General features: G+C 37.0%; 1 protein-coding gene across 2 annotated transcripts in view; it reads left to right on the top strand.

Moving 5' to 3' along the window:
- The first annotated feature begins 4,732 nt into the window (after window positions 1-4,732).
- The window catches only part of yjefn3 (YjeF N-terminal domain containing 3), a 52,029-nt gene continuing 40,809 nt past the window's right edge, over window positions 4,733-15,952 (top strand). The window contains exons 1-2 of one of the 2 annotated variants that reach the window (XM_055216755.2): window positions 4,733-4,883; window positions 5,605-5,899. In XM_055216755.2, coding sequence (XP_055072730.1) covers window positions 5,841-5,899 — 59 coding nt within the window. In that variant the 5' untranslated portion in view covers window positions 4,733-4,883; window positions 5,605-5,840. Of the gene's footprint in view, window positions 4,884-5,069; window positions 5,169-5,604; window positions 5,900-15,952 lie in introns of those variants that run through there. The other variant, XM_055216754.2, reaches the window with a different exon arrangement.

Genomic DNA, 15,952 nt, shown 5'->3' with positions numbered 1-15,952 from the left:
TTTTGTCTCGTGTGGTGACTATGCTAAATGACTATTTTAAAGAAAAGATGGTAACATTTCACAATAAGGTTGGATTTGAGGAGCTCAGATGCAAAGCCACTGAACGCCACTGCTGTCAAAGAGATAATGCTCTCAGCAGCACTTGTTATATGTAGGGGTGCACAGGGCAAAAACTTATGGTGCATAAACGTGCTATTCGCCCAGAGTTGGACGCTTGAACATTAGAATTTACTTGCTTCATTCGCATGTGAAATTCAAGTCATTCGAGACATTCAAGCGGAAATTCACGTCATGGGAGGGGCTTCTGGGACTTCGCAGAGACTCTGCTCGCTTACTGTAATCACGTCACTACTACAGCAAGGTCCTGATTGGTTAACGCAGCGCGGAAATCTGCCGAAGTTCAAATTTTTCAACTTGCGCGTTTCCCGCGGCAACGCTCAATTACAAACCATTCGCGCCGCGTGTTCTGCGCTGCGCCTACTGCACCAAAGGATGCCTAATCGCATCTTTGCATTGACTTAACATGTAAGTTGCTCGCGCTTGCCGCCTCAACTGCGTCTGGTGTGAACCCTGCAAAACGTGGGTTATTTGTAATGTTATGTAGACACCAAACGCGTAGCATCGCGTTGCTCGCTCTGGATTACTTGCGTGATTTAACTTGCTTGAGTTTAATATTTTCAACTTGCACGAAGGTGCGTTTGAGGCAAATAGCGCGTGTTTTGGCGGCAATCGCGCCGCCCAATACGCGTCATTCGCATCACCCCACGCGAGGACGCGTCTGATCGAGTCTTTGCATTGAGTTTGTATGTAATCTACTTGCGCAAATCGTTGAACTTGCGTTTGGTGTGTTTGCCCCATAACACGGACTGTTTGTTGCACAAGGTTGAGCGTTTTTTTCACGCTGCCAAAAGACGATCTCCCGCAAATTATTGGAAATGTATAATGTTTTTACAGAGAGTTGCTGATAAACGAGCGTTTTGGTGGCATGTCATTTTTTCATCATATGTTTTTTTTTTTTTTTGGTTTCTATGTTGTGTGTGTAAGATACCAAATCCAATGCTATGTCATATTAATCAGTGTCTTGTTGACTAAAACATAGCATCGTGGAAATATGTCTGCAGCTCTTAGCAACTTTTTTTCGTGGGTTTGAAAATATTTTGACCCAGCGGGGTTAATTGTAACGCTGTGTTACAACTAACCCCTCAGCACTTACGATATGAAAACCACTAACGTTAACGTAATTCTTGCCGTTGTTTTAAATAGGCTACACACGATTGATTGCTGGTTGCCAACGTAAAAAAAAAAATCGTTTGTCAAATTTATTTATGTTCATATCTTTAATATTGATTGAATAAGGTCACATCAAAGATTGAAATCAAAATTAAATGAATGGCTAAAATCAGAATCAGAAATTTGATTTTTGAACAGCAGTATGATTATTACAGACTGGGTCACATATGAAAAAATGTTTTGTCTTAATTGTGCTGCTTTTTCTTACATATTTAGACATTTGTATCCATTTATAATTGAACTTATTTTAGAAAAGAGCTGGATGAATCAATACAGTGTGGATACCTGTCTATTATAGACAGATATATAAACAATATCCCCTTCAAGTATTATAGACAAAATAGTATTGAAATACACTAGTCAACGTTTGAAGTGGATCAAAACTTTTCATAAATTTTTTTTTTAAAACCAACACCCAATACACATTTTAGTCTTAGGACAACTTTTTTGATCCACTTCAATTGTTGACTAGTATATTTGCCTGCAAACTTACCACCTATGGGGTAAGTTGTAACGTTTGCACTTCTGTCACGTTTGGTGTAATTGTCCACGAATGGTAAGAATGGTTCAAATGTTCATTTGTAGCAGAGATTTGTGTGTTGCTTGTGTAAAAATATAATTAATCAAAATTAAATATTTTTTGATTGATTGAGCCAAAACCAGTGTGCCCCGCTCTCCTCTACATTAACTACTTAAGCGCATTCAAATTCACTTAATCTTGGTCTAAGGCCATTAAGCGCACGCAAGATGTATTGGATGAACGACGGTGGGCAAAATAACAGTGATTCACATTCAAACGTGAGTCCCTTGTGAGTACTCAATACAACCCAGATGTGGCAGATGCATGCATCACAGCGCCCCCTAATGTGTGTTTCAGTAATACCAACGTTTAGGGCATGTGCTGTGTCATTCTCACATGTTGCCAGTTCTGTTTTTTTTCCAAAGCTGGCCAACAACAAATAAAACTAAATCATACTGTCACTTGTAAATCCCTCAAATGCTGGCTTGTCAACCTACGTTTGGATTAAAAGATTTATCGGGACTTTCTCCAACACCCCTGCTTGGTGATCCTTAAATCCTTCAAGTTGCTGCATGCTGATTTTATTTAAAACATAAATACTTGTTGGCAACTTCATGATCATTGTAGGCAGATCTTTAGATATTTGGCAAATCAGTTGCGTGACAGTAGGGTAACATCTTTTCCTTTTGATATAAACATCTGGAAGTATTGTTCAATGCTGCACAAACACAAATCGCTTTGAAACTGTATGATTTGTTTTTACTGTGCTTGTCCTTAGAGAAATCACTTAATGGGCTCCTCTCCACCCTTGAATTTTATTTCATCTGTTATTGATTCGGTTTTTTCAAACATGTGCGAGAATGAGACCCAGATTTTTTAATGAATCTTTTCTTTTTATCTAAAGAAGGTTTGTGCTATTTGTGCTTCAGGTTAGGACAAGATTTTCCTAAATTAAGACAGGTCAAACATGCAGTTTAGTCTGGGACTAGGATAAGCCCTGTCCAGGAAACCACCCCTAAATGTTAATTCATTTTGGATTCAGTTTTACAAATAATTTGTTTGGAAAAAGGTTGTAATTTAATCACAAACAAAATTAAGTAACTATCATTATATTATATAAATGTATTCATACCCAGCAAAATATAAGTGCTGGACACAAAATGCACTTTTTGTAATAATTGCTTAGAAACTGTGGTTCATTTACTGGTCTTGCCCACTTGTGATACATTTTTGGAAAATATTTGTGATTTTATTGCTAAGAATATTAATGGTGATGATGTTTTATTTTGAAAACATACCACTTTTCGTGTTTTGAAGAATCAGAGAAACTACCATAGGCTACTATTAATTGTGTTTAGGCCTCCATATAAATCTAATCCTTAATTTTGCAAAATTTAATATGCACAAATGTAAATTTTCTGGTTAAAAAACAAACTGTTTTTATTTCTATAAATAAATACATAAATAATTATGTAATAAATCGAAAATTCGAAATTTTATTTTAAGCTCCCCCTAAACTTTATTTCTTAGTTGATGAAATTGTTCATGTCAAGTACTTGTTTGTTGACTGTTGTCAATTTAACAAAAAACATCACAAATCCATCATTAAAATAATAAAAGCAACCCCAGTGGGATAATAATAAATGTCGAAAATATCGATTTGTGTAAGAAACGATTAAAATCGTGATCTTATTTAGCAAAATTGATACCAAAACAAGCATGAGAGCCACTCCCCTTTACTGGCCGTTTCTCAAATGGAAGGCTGCATCCTCTGAAGGTCGCATATGCAGACTGCATACGTCATTATGCCTGGTTTATTTCAATTTTTCTGAGCATTACATTCACATGTCATAAGCATATTGCAACAATTTACGATTACCTAAAAATAATATTCAATTTAAAGGAATATTCAATTTTCTTAAAAGAAAAATCCAGATAATTTACTCACCACCATGTCATCCAAAATGTTGATGTCTTTCTTTGTTCAGTCGAGAGGAAATTGTGTTTTTTGAGGAGAACATTGCAGAGTTTTTCTCATTTTACTGGACTTTGGTGGAACCCAACAATCAACACTCAACTCAACACACAACAGTCTCCTTCAACGGAGCTTCAAAGGACCACAAACAATCCCAAACGAGGCACAAGGGTCCTTATCCAGCAAAACGACCGTCATTTTTGACAAGAAAAATAACAAATATATACTTTGTTTTAAACCACAACTTTTCGTCAAGGTCCGGTCCAGCGCGACCTAACGTAAATGCGTAGTGACGTAGGGAGGTCACGTGTTACATATATAAAACGCACATTTGCGGACCATTTTAAACAATAAACTGACACAAAGACATTAATTAGTATCAGTTGACATACAACAACGTAGGAACGGTCCTCTTTCAAGACGCTTGTAAACACGGGGCGGAGTTTCGTGTTCGTCCTCTGTGACCTCTTGACGTCATGACGTATTGCGGTGACGTAGTGGGGTCAGCTGGCGCATCACGACCGGATCTACATGACGAGAAGTTGTGCTTTGAAAGTGTATATTTGTTTTTTTTGTTGTCGGGGGTGACGGTCGTTTTGCTGGATGGGACCCTTGTGCCTCGTTTGGGATTGTTTATGGTCCTTTGAGGCTCCGTTGAGAAGAACTGTTGAGTGTTGAGTTAAGTATTAAATGTTGGGTTCTATTAAAGTCCATTAAAATTAGAAAATTTCTGCAATGTTTTCTTCAAAAAACATAATTTCTTCTCGACTGAACAAAGAAAGACATCAACATTTTGGATGACATGGAGGTGAGTAAATTATCTGGATTTTTCTTTTAAGAAAATGGACTAATCCTTTAATTAATATTCTGAAACAAGACTGTAGCTTTATGCGACCTTTGGAGGATACAGCCTTCCGTTTGAGAAACGGCCACTGTAAGGCGCGTGTCTGTCACAACTTCTGCGACTCGACACAAGATGGCGCCCGCAGCGGTTCCGGCTCTAGTGTCCGAATTCACTCACTCGTTTCAAAGTGTATTTATTTAATTTATTAGAAAACTAATGTAGGGAATATGGAATGAGGGTATCTGGAATTTGGGGTGAGTTATATGGGAGTTATTTCTGACACAGCAGTTGACACCCGTAGCTTCAAATCTAATGGTTCTCACGTGTCTCTTCATCATGACCAGTCGTATAATATTGTCTCAAAACGTTTATTATTTTCTTACACAACCTTATTTTGCCGCATAAGACATTTATTAAGAATCCAATCGGCTCTGGTTGACTTTGAAGCCCAACATTTCTGTGGCGAATATAAACTTTCAAAGAAAAACTGTTTAAATGAAGAGTGGATGTTATATTCATCCTGGAATGGCATGAGGCGGGTGAGTAGTATGTAAAATTTACATTGTAAATTATGAAAGAAATGTCATTTTTAGGGAAACCACTTCAATGGAAATGTCTGCACTGACGCTATATTACCGGTAGATGGCGACATTTAATGCAGTATGTGGCTATAAGGTCCACACCTTACCATGTTTACGATACCAGGATTAAAATATTTTTAAAACATCAATAGACAATTTTAAACCTATTAGAATGTTAATCAAATGGTAATTTAGTAAACCAAAGGTTAGAATAGGTTTCAAGCCTTAAAAAAGTATAACCATTTGGTTTATTTAGTAACAGCCCAGCAGTCTTTTTTTAAACAATTCTTTAAAAAAATTGGTTCTCAACATATGCAAAATAAAATCTAGCAAAACTACTATCAAAATTGTGATTTAATATGAATTCACACATTCACGTTCTTGTATCACTAAGGGCTGTTGCATGTGAAAAGGATGCAGCTGATGCTCGACTGAGCTTCCAGCATCAGGGGCTCTCAGCCAATCAGACGGCACTCATGATATCTCCCTGCCTGTTAATTGGCTGCCACTTCCAGGGAGAGCAGCTGATGTACGCGTGGTGCCTGGACCATCGTCCAGTGAGCCAGTGGAGGCAGAGAGAAGACAGGGAGAGTCACATCACTTGCATCGTCTCATCACAAATCCATCAAGATGAACAACAGCTCCAACGACAAAGAACGAGAAACCATAGAGCCACTCCGTTATCTCAGGTATGTGATCTGTCCGAATATGAAGATGCATATTAGACGTGCTCGTCTGCATCATTAGGAATGAAAGAGGTTAGTTATGTGTTAGAACTAACTTTAGTAATTTATCACTTATAGAGACGCATTATTTTTATAATCCCGCCTTCAATGCTGTTTATGGAAAATGCATAGCGTATTTTTCCCCATGCATTCTTGAATGTATCTTGTAGTGAACACAACAGGTGGACTCAATGTCCCCGCACTGCTTCATGGGTGATTTAGACACCTCGACAAAGGTGATGTGACATTTCAGCGGCTGGTTGTTGTGATGGTAACATCAAGGCCAAGGATTTGCTCTTTAAACAGATGGGTTGCCTGTTTTAGCTTTGTAATCCCTGCCCCTTGTAGTTTTGAAAGAAATATGGGATATGTCAGAGCACCTATCTGTTATAGAAAGCCAATAAAAGTGTCCAACTAGCTGCGATTTAATCTTACAAACAAATCACCTCCTTTGTTGGTTTGAGAAATTGCCTCGTATTTCTTTAGGGACACTCTTATCTGTTGTTGAGTATGATAGGGTGAGATCTGGCTCCCTAGCAAGAGATAAACGGTGTAGGCAAAGCAATTCTTTTTAAAAATGACATTTAGGTAATGTGATCCGGATCACATCATGAAAAGTAAACATGTATACATTGAAAAAGTCTGCTACTTTGTGATGTCCAGCCTTATTGTTGGACAATTTCGGATCACATCCTTCTGGTTGTGCATGTGCCAGCCAAACAGGTCAGGTGCTATTGGGATGAATGGGAATACAAACACAGCTTTCTCTACTCTAGGTAGATGTCTCTCAACCACCAGGGTGTGAGGAAGTTTGTGGATTTTTAGTGTTTTAATAACTCTAATAAATCATGAAATATCATTTCTTTGCAGTATATATACAGTTAAGCAATAACAGGATTGTCCCCAATGATATTACAACTTATAACATCTTGACATCCACGGCTCTATATGTTCACTGGCTGCTGGGGTTTATTTATAGGCCAGGACTTCAAATGTAATAATGGAGTGAGAGGCTGTCTGCATGATTTGTGGTTTGTGACCAGGCAGTGTATTACTTCTAATGGTGGCCGCCATTAAAGTTAGATTATGGAGGTGAGATCCCTGTTTTCTTCATGTGGCATTTGTTGTGTTATAGATGTGCTTGGGCACATACATGTTACACCAGTTGAATATAGGGAGATGGGAACGGGGCTAGTTGTCACACAGGGAACGGATTTGTATGTAAAATCCAAATTACACCTTAACAGTAGCAGTGCTTTGGTGTGTATCCTACTTTAACACCCTTTTAAATGTCTACTTATGTGAATTCCTGCTTGGCATTAGAAAAGCTTTTTGAGCTAAAACATGAATGTATAAAGTTTGACAACTAGCCCCAGTCTTTCCTCATACAGTATGCTGACCTTTCAGGGCCATGCACTGATGTCTAACGATCCATCATAGGAGAACATTAACAGGACTTTGTAGGTTTTCCTCAGCTGGTCAAGCAAAAAACTGTCACACACCGTCTCTATTTGTAACAATGATGCCAAAAGTTGTTTGATGCTCTATCAATCCAGATCCATCAAATGTGTCCACTCAGTAGATCAAAGACGCTGTCATCAAAGATACACACTGAAACCATTAGAGGGGAACATCCTGAAAATATCAAGGGGTGGAGGATACAGAATCAGAAAATGATTCTAAAAGCTAGACTCAAACTCAGGTCGTCCGCATTAAAGCCATTACTCAATGTGTGTGAGTGCTACCTATGTTAAGGTTCATTTCAATCGAATCTTGAGGGAAAACGTGGCAAATTCGTATGAATTCATACAGTGCGAATTGTACAAAGATGTGCGTATAGCTGAAAAAAGCACAAATATAACTCCACCTCTAACTTCAACATTACAGGGGTGTATGCAGGTTGTACCGAAATATACAAATAAGATGTATACAAAACAAAAGCACTGTTAAAAATGGTCAAAAATGATCCCAAGGTGGCAGGGTGGTATCCTTTAAAAAAACACCTTTACACCTAAAGTACATATTGGTCCCAAAGGTTTTATATTGTACCTCAAAGGTACATATTGGTACCAAAAAGTGCATATATTAGGACCTCAGAGGTACATATTGTTACCAAAGAGTTTATATTTGTACCTCATAGGTACATATTGGTACCAAAGAGCACTTCAATTTGTACCTCAAAGGTACATATTGGTACCAAAAAGCGCATATATTAGAATCTAAGAGGTACATATTGGTGGTACCAAAGAATGCATATATTAGTACCTCAAAGGTACATATTGGAACCAAAGAGCACATATTAGTACCTAAGAGGTACATTTTGGTGGTACCACAGAGTGCATATATTAGTACCTTAGAGGTACATATTGGTACCAAAGTGCGCATATATTAGTACCTCAGAGGTAAATATTGGTACCAAAGTGTGCATATATTAACACATCAGAGGTACATATTGCTACCAAAAAAGTGCATATATTCGGACCTCAGAGGTACATATTTGTACCAAAAAGCGCATATATTAGTACCTAAGAGGTACATATTGGTGGTACCACAAAGCACATATATTAGTACCTCAAAAATACATATTGGTACCAAAGAGTGCATATATTAGTACCTCAGAGGTACATATTGGTACCAAAGTGCGAATATATTAGTACCTCAGAGGTACATATTGGTGGTACCACAGAGCACATATATTAGTACCAAAGAGCGCATATATTAGTGCCTCAGAGGTACATATTGGTACCAAAGAGCGCATATATTAGTGCCTCAGAGGTCCATATTGCTATCAAAGAGTGCATATATTAGAACCTCAGAGGTTTATATTGGTACCAAAGAGCCCATATATTAGTACCTAAGAGGTACATTTTGCTACCAGAGAGCGCATATATTAGTACCAAAGAGCGCATATATTAGTGCTCAGAGGTACATATTGCTACCGAAGAGCGCATATATTAGTGCTCAGAGGTACATATTGCTGCCAAAAAGCACATATATTAGTGCTCAGAGGTACATATTGCTACCAAAAAGCGCATATATTAGTGCTCAGAGGTACATATTTGTACCAAAGAGCGCATATATAAGTACCTCAGAGGTACATATTGGTATCAAAGAGTACATATATAAGTACCTCATAGGTACATATTGGTATCAAAGAGTACATATATTAGTACCTCAAGAGGTACATATTGCTACCAAAGAGTTTATTTTAGTACCTCAAAAATACATATTTGTACCAAAAAACACATATATTAGTACCTCAGAGGTACATATTGGTACCAAATATATACATACAGTATATGTACCTAAATGGTACATATTAGGAACTTTTTAAAGGGCACTGCCCCAGTTACAACTTGGGACCAAATTCTGACCATTTTTCTCACCATGTACAAATTCATTCGAATTAGCCACCTTGTAAAACACATTTTGACAAGATTTATAATACTTTATACTTTTCTAAGTGAATCATTTACCTGTTGATTTAACTATAAAGCTTAACAAAGGACAGTAATGCCCCAGAAAGTACACAATTAAGATTTAAGAGTTAAAATTTGTCTTGTAAATGTATTTTGTGCTTCGTTTTCAATTGCACATTTACAAAGAAAATTGCTTTGATTCCTGTTTTTTTTCTTATTTTTTAGCAGGACCATGATTCAAGATTAACCACGACTCCCTAAGCGAACTTAAGCAGATGCAATTTTAATAGACATAATGCACAGATCCGCTGTTAAAGTGCTTGTTTTGCTCAGCAGGATCTTTTTCAGCTCTTCTTTATCCATTCAAAGCCCTGCCCACCTGAGTCAGCTCATAAAATACCTCATTTATTGAGCTATAAAGAGGATATATTAGAGAATAAATTACAGGAAAAATAATACTGTTGCACTGGTGCAGTAAAACACAGTTAGCTTCTGTCTTAACTAAGCATAAAAGAGCCTGATGAATGCTGTTTTTAATCCTTCGCACAACAACCTGTATAAATTTCTTTGAACACAAAGATATTTGTAATAAGGAAACAGGAGCACCATTGACTTCCATAGTAGAAAAGAAAAATACTATATATGGAAGCTAATGGCGCTCAAAAAAGGTTTGGTTGCAAACATTGCTATACTATAGCATATAGGTTGATTCAAAGCTAATAAACATTGACTAAATGCTTAATAGGGTTATGAACTAACTACTTTATTGTTTGTTCGAATATATGGTCCTCATGTGTAAATCAAATCAAATCCCACTCTTATAGATCTGAGTTATGTTCATGTTAATCGGGCCCATTAATCACTGTGTGACAAAGTAGATTTAGCAATTACAGAGGTGCAGATTGCTTGTTTTTCTGGTGTGTATGTCTTTCAGTAACGGGGGTTGAATATGAATGATGTATGTGTATTGGGGTTGGGTTAAGATTGACAGTGCTTCGTTTTCTTCCCCTGATGAGTTTAATGAATGTCTTCACTGCCAAGCTTCTGTAATGAAGTGTCTCTGTTTCTGATAGACTAGGTGAGAGATGCGAGGGGTGCGTTTTGTTTAGGAGGAAATCATCTTTATACATGCAAGCATGAGGACCTCAAGTGATAGAGAAACTGTGATTGCAATATCCTTCAGTAATTGTCCCTCTATTATTCTTGTCCCCCCCACCACCCGTTCTGAATTGCTATTCTTGATTTGAAAAGTACAAAGGGCTTTTACTGGGTCACCAAAAATCACAGATATTGCACTTCTTCTTCATTGCTTAAATAATTTGGAGTCACACAGTCGGAATAACATGCGTTTCTAAATGAAATCAAATCTGCCACTATTGGCTTTCTTTTGGGTCTCAATGTAAGTCATTATTGCAAAATGTTTTGCCTTGTAATATTTTAGCAAGATATATCCGAAATGATCTCTTGGAGCTGACATTCAATTCACACCCAGTAAATTCTAGATGAATAAAATCAAATTCCGCTCAGCTTTCTCTCATTGGCTGTGTATGAAAACTTAAAAATGCTGCATTATTAGGGAATATATAAAGGAAGAAAGGATTAGTTCACCCAAAAATTTAAATCTGGTAATAATTGACACACCCTCATGTTGTTACAAACCTGTGTAAGTTTCTTTATTTTGCTGAACACAAATGAAGATATTTGTAATAAAGCAGTTTTAAAGCACTATTGACTTCCATAGTAGGTAAAACAACTACTCTGGAAGTCAATTACACACATGGCTCAATATATCTTTCTTTTTATTCCAAAAAAGTGTAATATAACCATGCTGAAGCAAAGCTTTTTATACTTTTTTTGGAATATGAAGAGTGCCTTGGACCCCTTTTTTTGACATTTAGTATACCATATACCAAAGCGCACCTTAAATTTTTTTCTAAATTTTTTCTTAATTTCTTCTGCTATTTCTGAGCATTTTGGATTTTTCCTGTTTTCATATCTTTCTTTTTGTTCAGCAGAACAAAGAAATGTATACAGGTTTGTAACAACTTGAGGGTGAACTCGAAATGAATGTGACAATTGAATGTGACTTTCAGTCTATCAAGATTACTTCATCCGGTAATTCATAAATGTCTGTATTGAAAGGGGACATATGATGGAAATCTGACCTTTTCCATGTTTAAGGGCTATAATTGGGTCCCTGGTGCTTGTATTTATCTAGGACATGTGAAAAAGATCAACCTAGTAACTCAGTTTTGGTAAACCAATCTTTGCAAGCATGTGAAAAAATAGGTGATTGAAATTTGTCTCCCCTTGTGATGTCAGAAGGGGATAATACCGCCCCTTAATCTGCACTATCCAACCACGACAATGCCATTTAGTGCAGAGATCAGCTCATTTGCATTTAATAGGACACCCAAAAATTGCACATTTTTGCTCACACCTACAAAGTGGTCATTTGAGCATGCTATAATATATTATCTATATGGGTGATTCTCACAAAATCCATGTCCAGCATGAGAATAAAAAAAAACTTGAAGCCATTTTTTAAGATTAAGGTCTGAACTTACTATAACCATTATTTTTAGAGGATTTAAAAAAATATTTCCTATAGAATTATTTAAATTTTTTAGATTATCATTATAAAAAAATTATCATTACCGCAACATGATATTACATTAAATATATGCATTTACAAACTCATGTTTCGGTAATGAGAACTAAAAAGTTGTCTAGGTACTATGACAAACAAAATTTCAACTTTTATCTGGAGAGAAAAAATAAGAACTGCTTACCTGGTAGCCATCTTGAGTGTCACAGTCAATTATGTCTCTTCAAATAAATTTTTCTAAAAATGTTAGTTCATTGAGGGCTTAAACAATGATTGAAAATTGTTGCGGAGGATGAGAGAATTTTTCTTGGACGTTTATATTCCTTATTATTGTCTGTACATTTACCAATGATCACCAAATACCACATGTTTCTTTACTGTAAATGTTTATAGTATAACATGCACTGAAGCTTTATATTTTTTAGATTTTTTAATTATAAATATTTCCATGTCAAAGAACCTAAATCCAGTCATGGACACGTTGCGGTAATGAAATTTTTCCACTTAAATGTGGAAAAACAACAAAATTGGTTTGTATGATGTCATTTGAAATCATGCAAAATAGTACATGAAAAGATGTTTGTAACTGTATGCTTCTTATTTTGATACTCTTACATTGCATTTACTTTTTTTATCCAAATGTTTCATGACACCTCATAAGTCTAATTTCGTGAGAATCACCCATATGGTATTTTGAGCTAAAACTTCACATATGTACTCTGGGGACACCAAAGATTTATTTTACATTAAAAGTCTTGTGTCCCCTTTAATTTGATTTTTTTTAAAGATTAATTCAAGTTGTGCTGATCAAAAGTGACTTACAGTGTATTAAGTCTATACATTTGATCAGTATGTGTGTTCCCCATCAAACCTAACATGTAAAATAGTTGGGTGCAAGGTTAATTTCAGGACCCCATTGGGAATAACAAAGAAGACACACCAGGAATGTGTAATTGGTGTGTCGAGGCACACAGATGACAGCAGGTAGCAAGGAGCCATCGATGGTTAAAAAGTCAATAGCAGCTTTTTCACAAGCACATGATACAATTTCCATTAGCGGAGAGAGCAGCTGAGAGACTGGGATTGATGTATGGCCAGATCACCATAGAAACAGTGGGACTGCTACATCAGATTCCTGTGAAGGCTTACATGCATGGTGGAAGTTTCTGAGAGGTGAAGGAAACGGCATTAAATGACTGGAGAAATGAGATTGTTCGTTTTATTTGGAATATCGTCAAACAGATTGACGTGCGGTGACGCCGTCCAGAATAAACTTCCTGAACATTCCGTTCCAGCAGAAGTTTGACTGATGCAAACGGCCGACCTTATAGCTGTTTTCTTGCACAATTGTCCCTTTTTGCTCTGCCAGAGACAGCTTAATTGAGTTCACTGTCTCGCTCTGTTGAGCGTATTACAAAGCCATTATGTTCTGGCAAAACCTGACAGTCTTATAATCTACCTCTCCTCCAACAAAACACTCACTTTATACAGCAGCTCAAAAATGTGGTGTAGTTTAGTTTATGTCTAATAATATGTCTAATAATACAGTATATCAATATTAATTTTTTTTTAAAAGCAACATAGTGTACCCTGTATAGTAGTAGTGTACCTTTTTGCACTTACATTTTTAAAGTGCACCTATTTCATCGCTAAAACAACTTTATTTTGTGTATAATACAATGTATTTGTGTGGTTTATGGTTCAAAAAACACATTCTTTTTCACATACATTTTTGTAGCTCCATATGTCCTTGTCTTCCTGCAACGCACTGCTTTTGTGTTCCTGATTGGCCAGCTAATCTGTACGTTGTGATTGGTCTGAATACCTCTGACGTCAGCCAGAAATGTGACGCTCCTTACCATGTTTAAAAGATTCGTTCACAATGCTATGCTAACAGGAGTTAAAGGGACACTCCACTTTTTTAAAAAAATAGGCTAATTTTTTAGCTCCCCTAGAGTTAAACATTTGATTCTTACCGTTTTGGAATCCATTCAGCAGATCTCCGGGTCTGGCGTTACCACTTTTAGCATAGCTTAGCATAATTCATTGAATCTGATTAGACCATTAGCATCGCGCTCAAAAATGACCAAAGCGTTCGGATATTTTTCCTATTTAAAACTTGACTCTTCTGTAGTTACATCGTGTATTAAGACCGACAGAATATTAAAAGTTGTGACGATATGGCTAGGAACTATACTCTCATTCTGGCGTAATAATCAGTGACTTTGCTGATGTATCAGGGCTGCGGAAGGCGCAATGATATTACGCAGCATCCGAAAATAGTCCCCTTGGTAACTTTCAATAGAAGGGGCGCTGCGTAATATCATTGCGCCTGCTGCAGCCATGATACGGCAGCAAATTCCTTGATTATTACGCCGGGACAGGAGTATAGTTCCTAGCCATATTGGCCCAGAAAATAACAAAACTTTTAATTTTTCGTCGCTCTTAGTACACAATGCAACTACAGAAGAGCCAAGTCTCAAATAAGAAAAACATCAAAACTCTTTGGTTATTTTTGAGCGCAATGCTAATGTTCTAATCAGATTCAATGGATTATGCTAAGCTATGCTAAAAATCACACCACCAGACACTGAGATCGGTTGAATGGATTGTAAAATGTAAAATAATGTAATCAAATGCTTAACTCTAAGGGAGCTGGAAAATGAGCATATTTAAAAAAAAAATTGGCGTGTCCCTTTAACTTACAGGCTGAGTCCGAAGCGGGAGGAATTATAATAATGTCTGTCTTTACTACATCACCAATTCCAGGAAGTAAACTATTGCCTACAATCCGTGTGTTTTTTGTATTTCAAGAAAGAGATTATGTTGGAAATGATAACTCGCATCATCGTTTAGTTTGGGGTTTGTATCTTTTGCATATCACTAACATATACTAATACACTTAAGGGGGTCGCACACCAGACGCGCAGCTCAGCGCCGCATTGAGTCGCAACTAGGACAACTCGGAGGTATCGTACACCGGAAGTGCACATTAAATAGCGCGAGCTTATTCAGATAGTGTCTACTTCAAAATATACGTTAGCAGCCAATGTTAATCGCTAACAATTTGGGACAAATATGATGTTATTTAATGTTAAACTATGTGAGTGGCACTCTGTGGCGCGAAAGGGATTTGAGCAAGTTCTTGATTCGTAGCTGGGCGCCGCGAACAGGCGCCACCTGTCGGCGCCGGTGTGCATATACTCATAGAAAACAATGTGTTCAGTTTTTTTAGAACGGCGCGGCGCTGAGCTGTGCATCCGGTCTGCGACCCCCTTTACACACCAAAGGAAATGTAAAATCTTGAATCGGACCATAGGTGCTCTTTAAGTTTAATCAACTTGAATTTACAATTCATTGCAACTTTCTTGACTAGTAAGGAATTACTTTAAATGATAAAAAATTAAGTTGAATTAGCTTAATTTATTTTTATAATTTATAGCAACTCCTCACTAGTAAGAAAGTTGAAATTAATTGTCAATTTCAAGTTAATTAAACTTAAAAATGTGCGACAAGTATGTTTATTTAAAGTTTTTACTTTGAACAGTGTGACGATACCCATGACTGTTGGGTTGTGTCTATTTATCTGTGGAAAAAGCTGTTGGGCAAACACATGTCATGTTGTCCGTCTTATGTGGCTTTTTGTAACAACAAATGGCTCTTAGTTCAGAACCCGTTGCCCTTTTAAAGCATTTAAAGCTCGTCACATCCACATTTGGTGTGAATATGCTCAAGGCAACTTCTTGTCTTGTGATCTAAGTGGTGGTGAGTGAGGGCGAGAGGTGACGTGAATTCAAAGCCCCTAGCAGTCAGTGGATTAGCGCTCTTGCTCAAGGTCAACAGTTTTATATGACCTTCATTGATTTATCCTCACACAGCACCCTTTTGTTAAGGTCTGCAAAGTGTATAACCTGCATAGGAAGGTGGGTTTGATGGTTGTCACCTCCGTTGCTGTTTACTTTAATTACGAGGGGTTTGGCAGCAGACTCT

The sequence above is a fragment of the Misgurnus anguillicaudatus genome, chromosome 23 (assembly GCF_027580225.2).
Source record: "Misgurnus anguillicaudatus chromosome 23, ASM2758022v2, whole genome shotgun sequence".
Classification (NCBI taxonomy): domain Eukaryota; kingdom Metazoa; phylum Chordata; class Actinopteri; order Cypriniformes; family Cobitidae; genus Misgurnus; species Misgurnus anguillicaudatus.
Note: the sequence above shows the minus strand (reverse complement) of the source record. Positions and strands in the feature narration are given on the sequence as shown.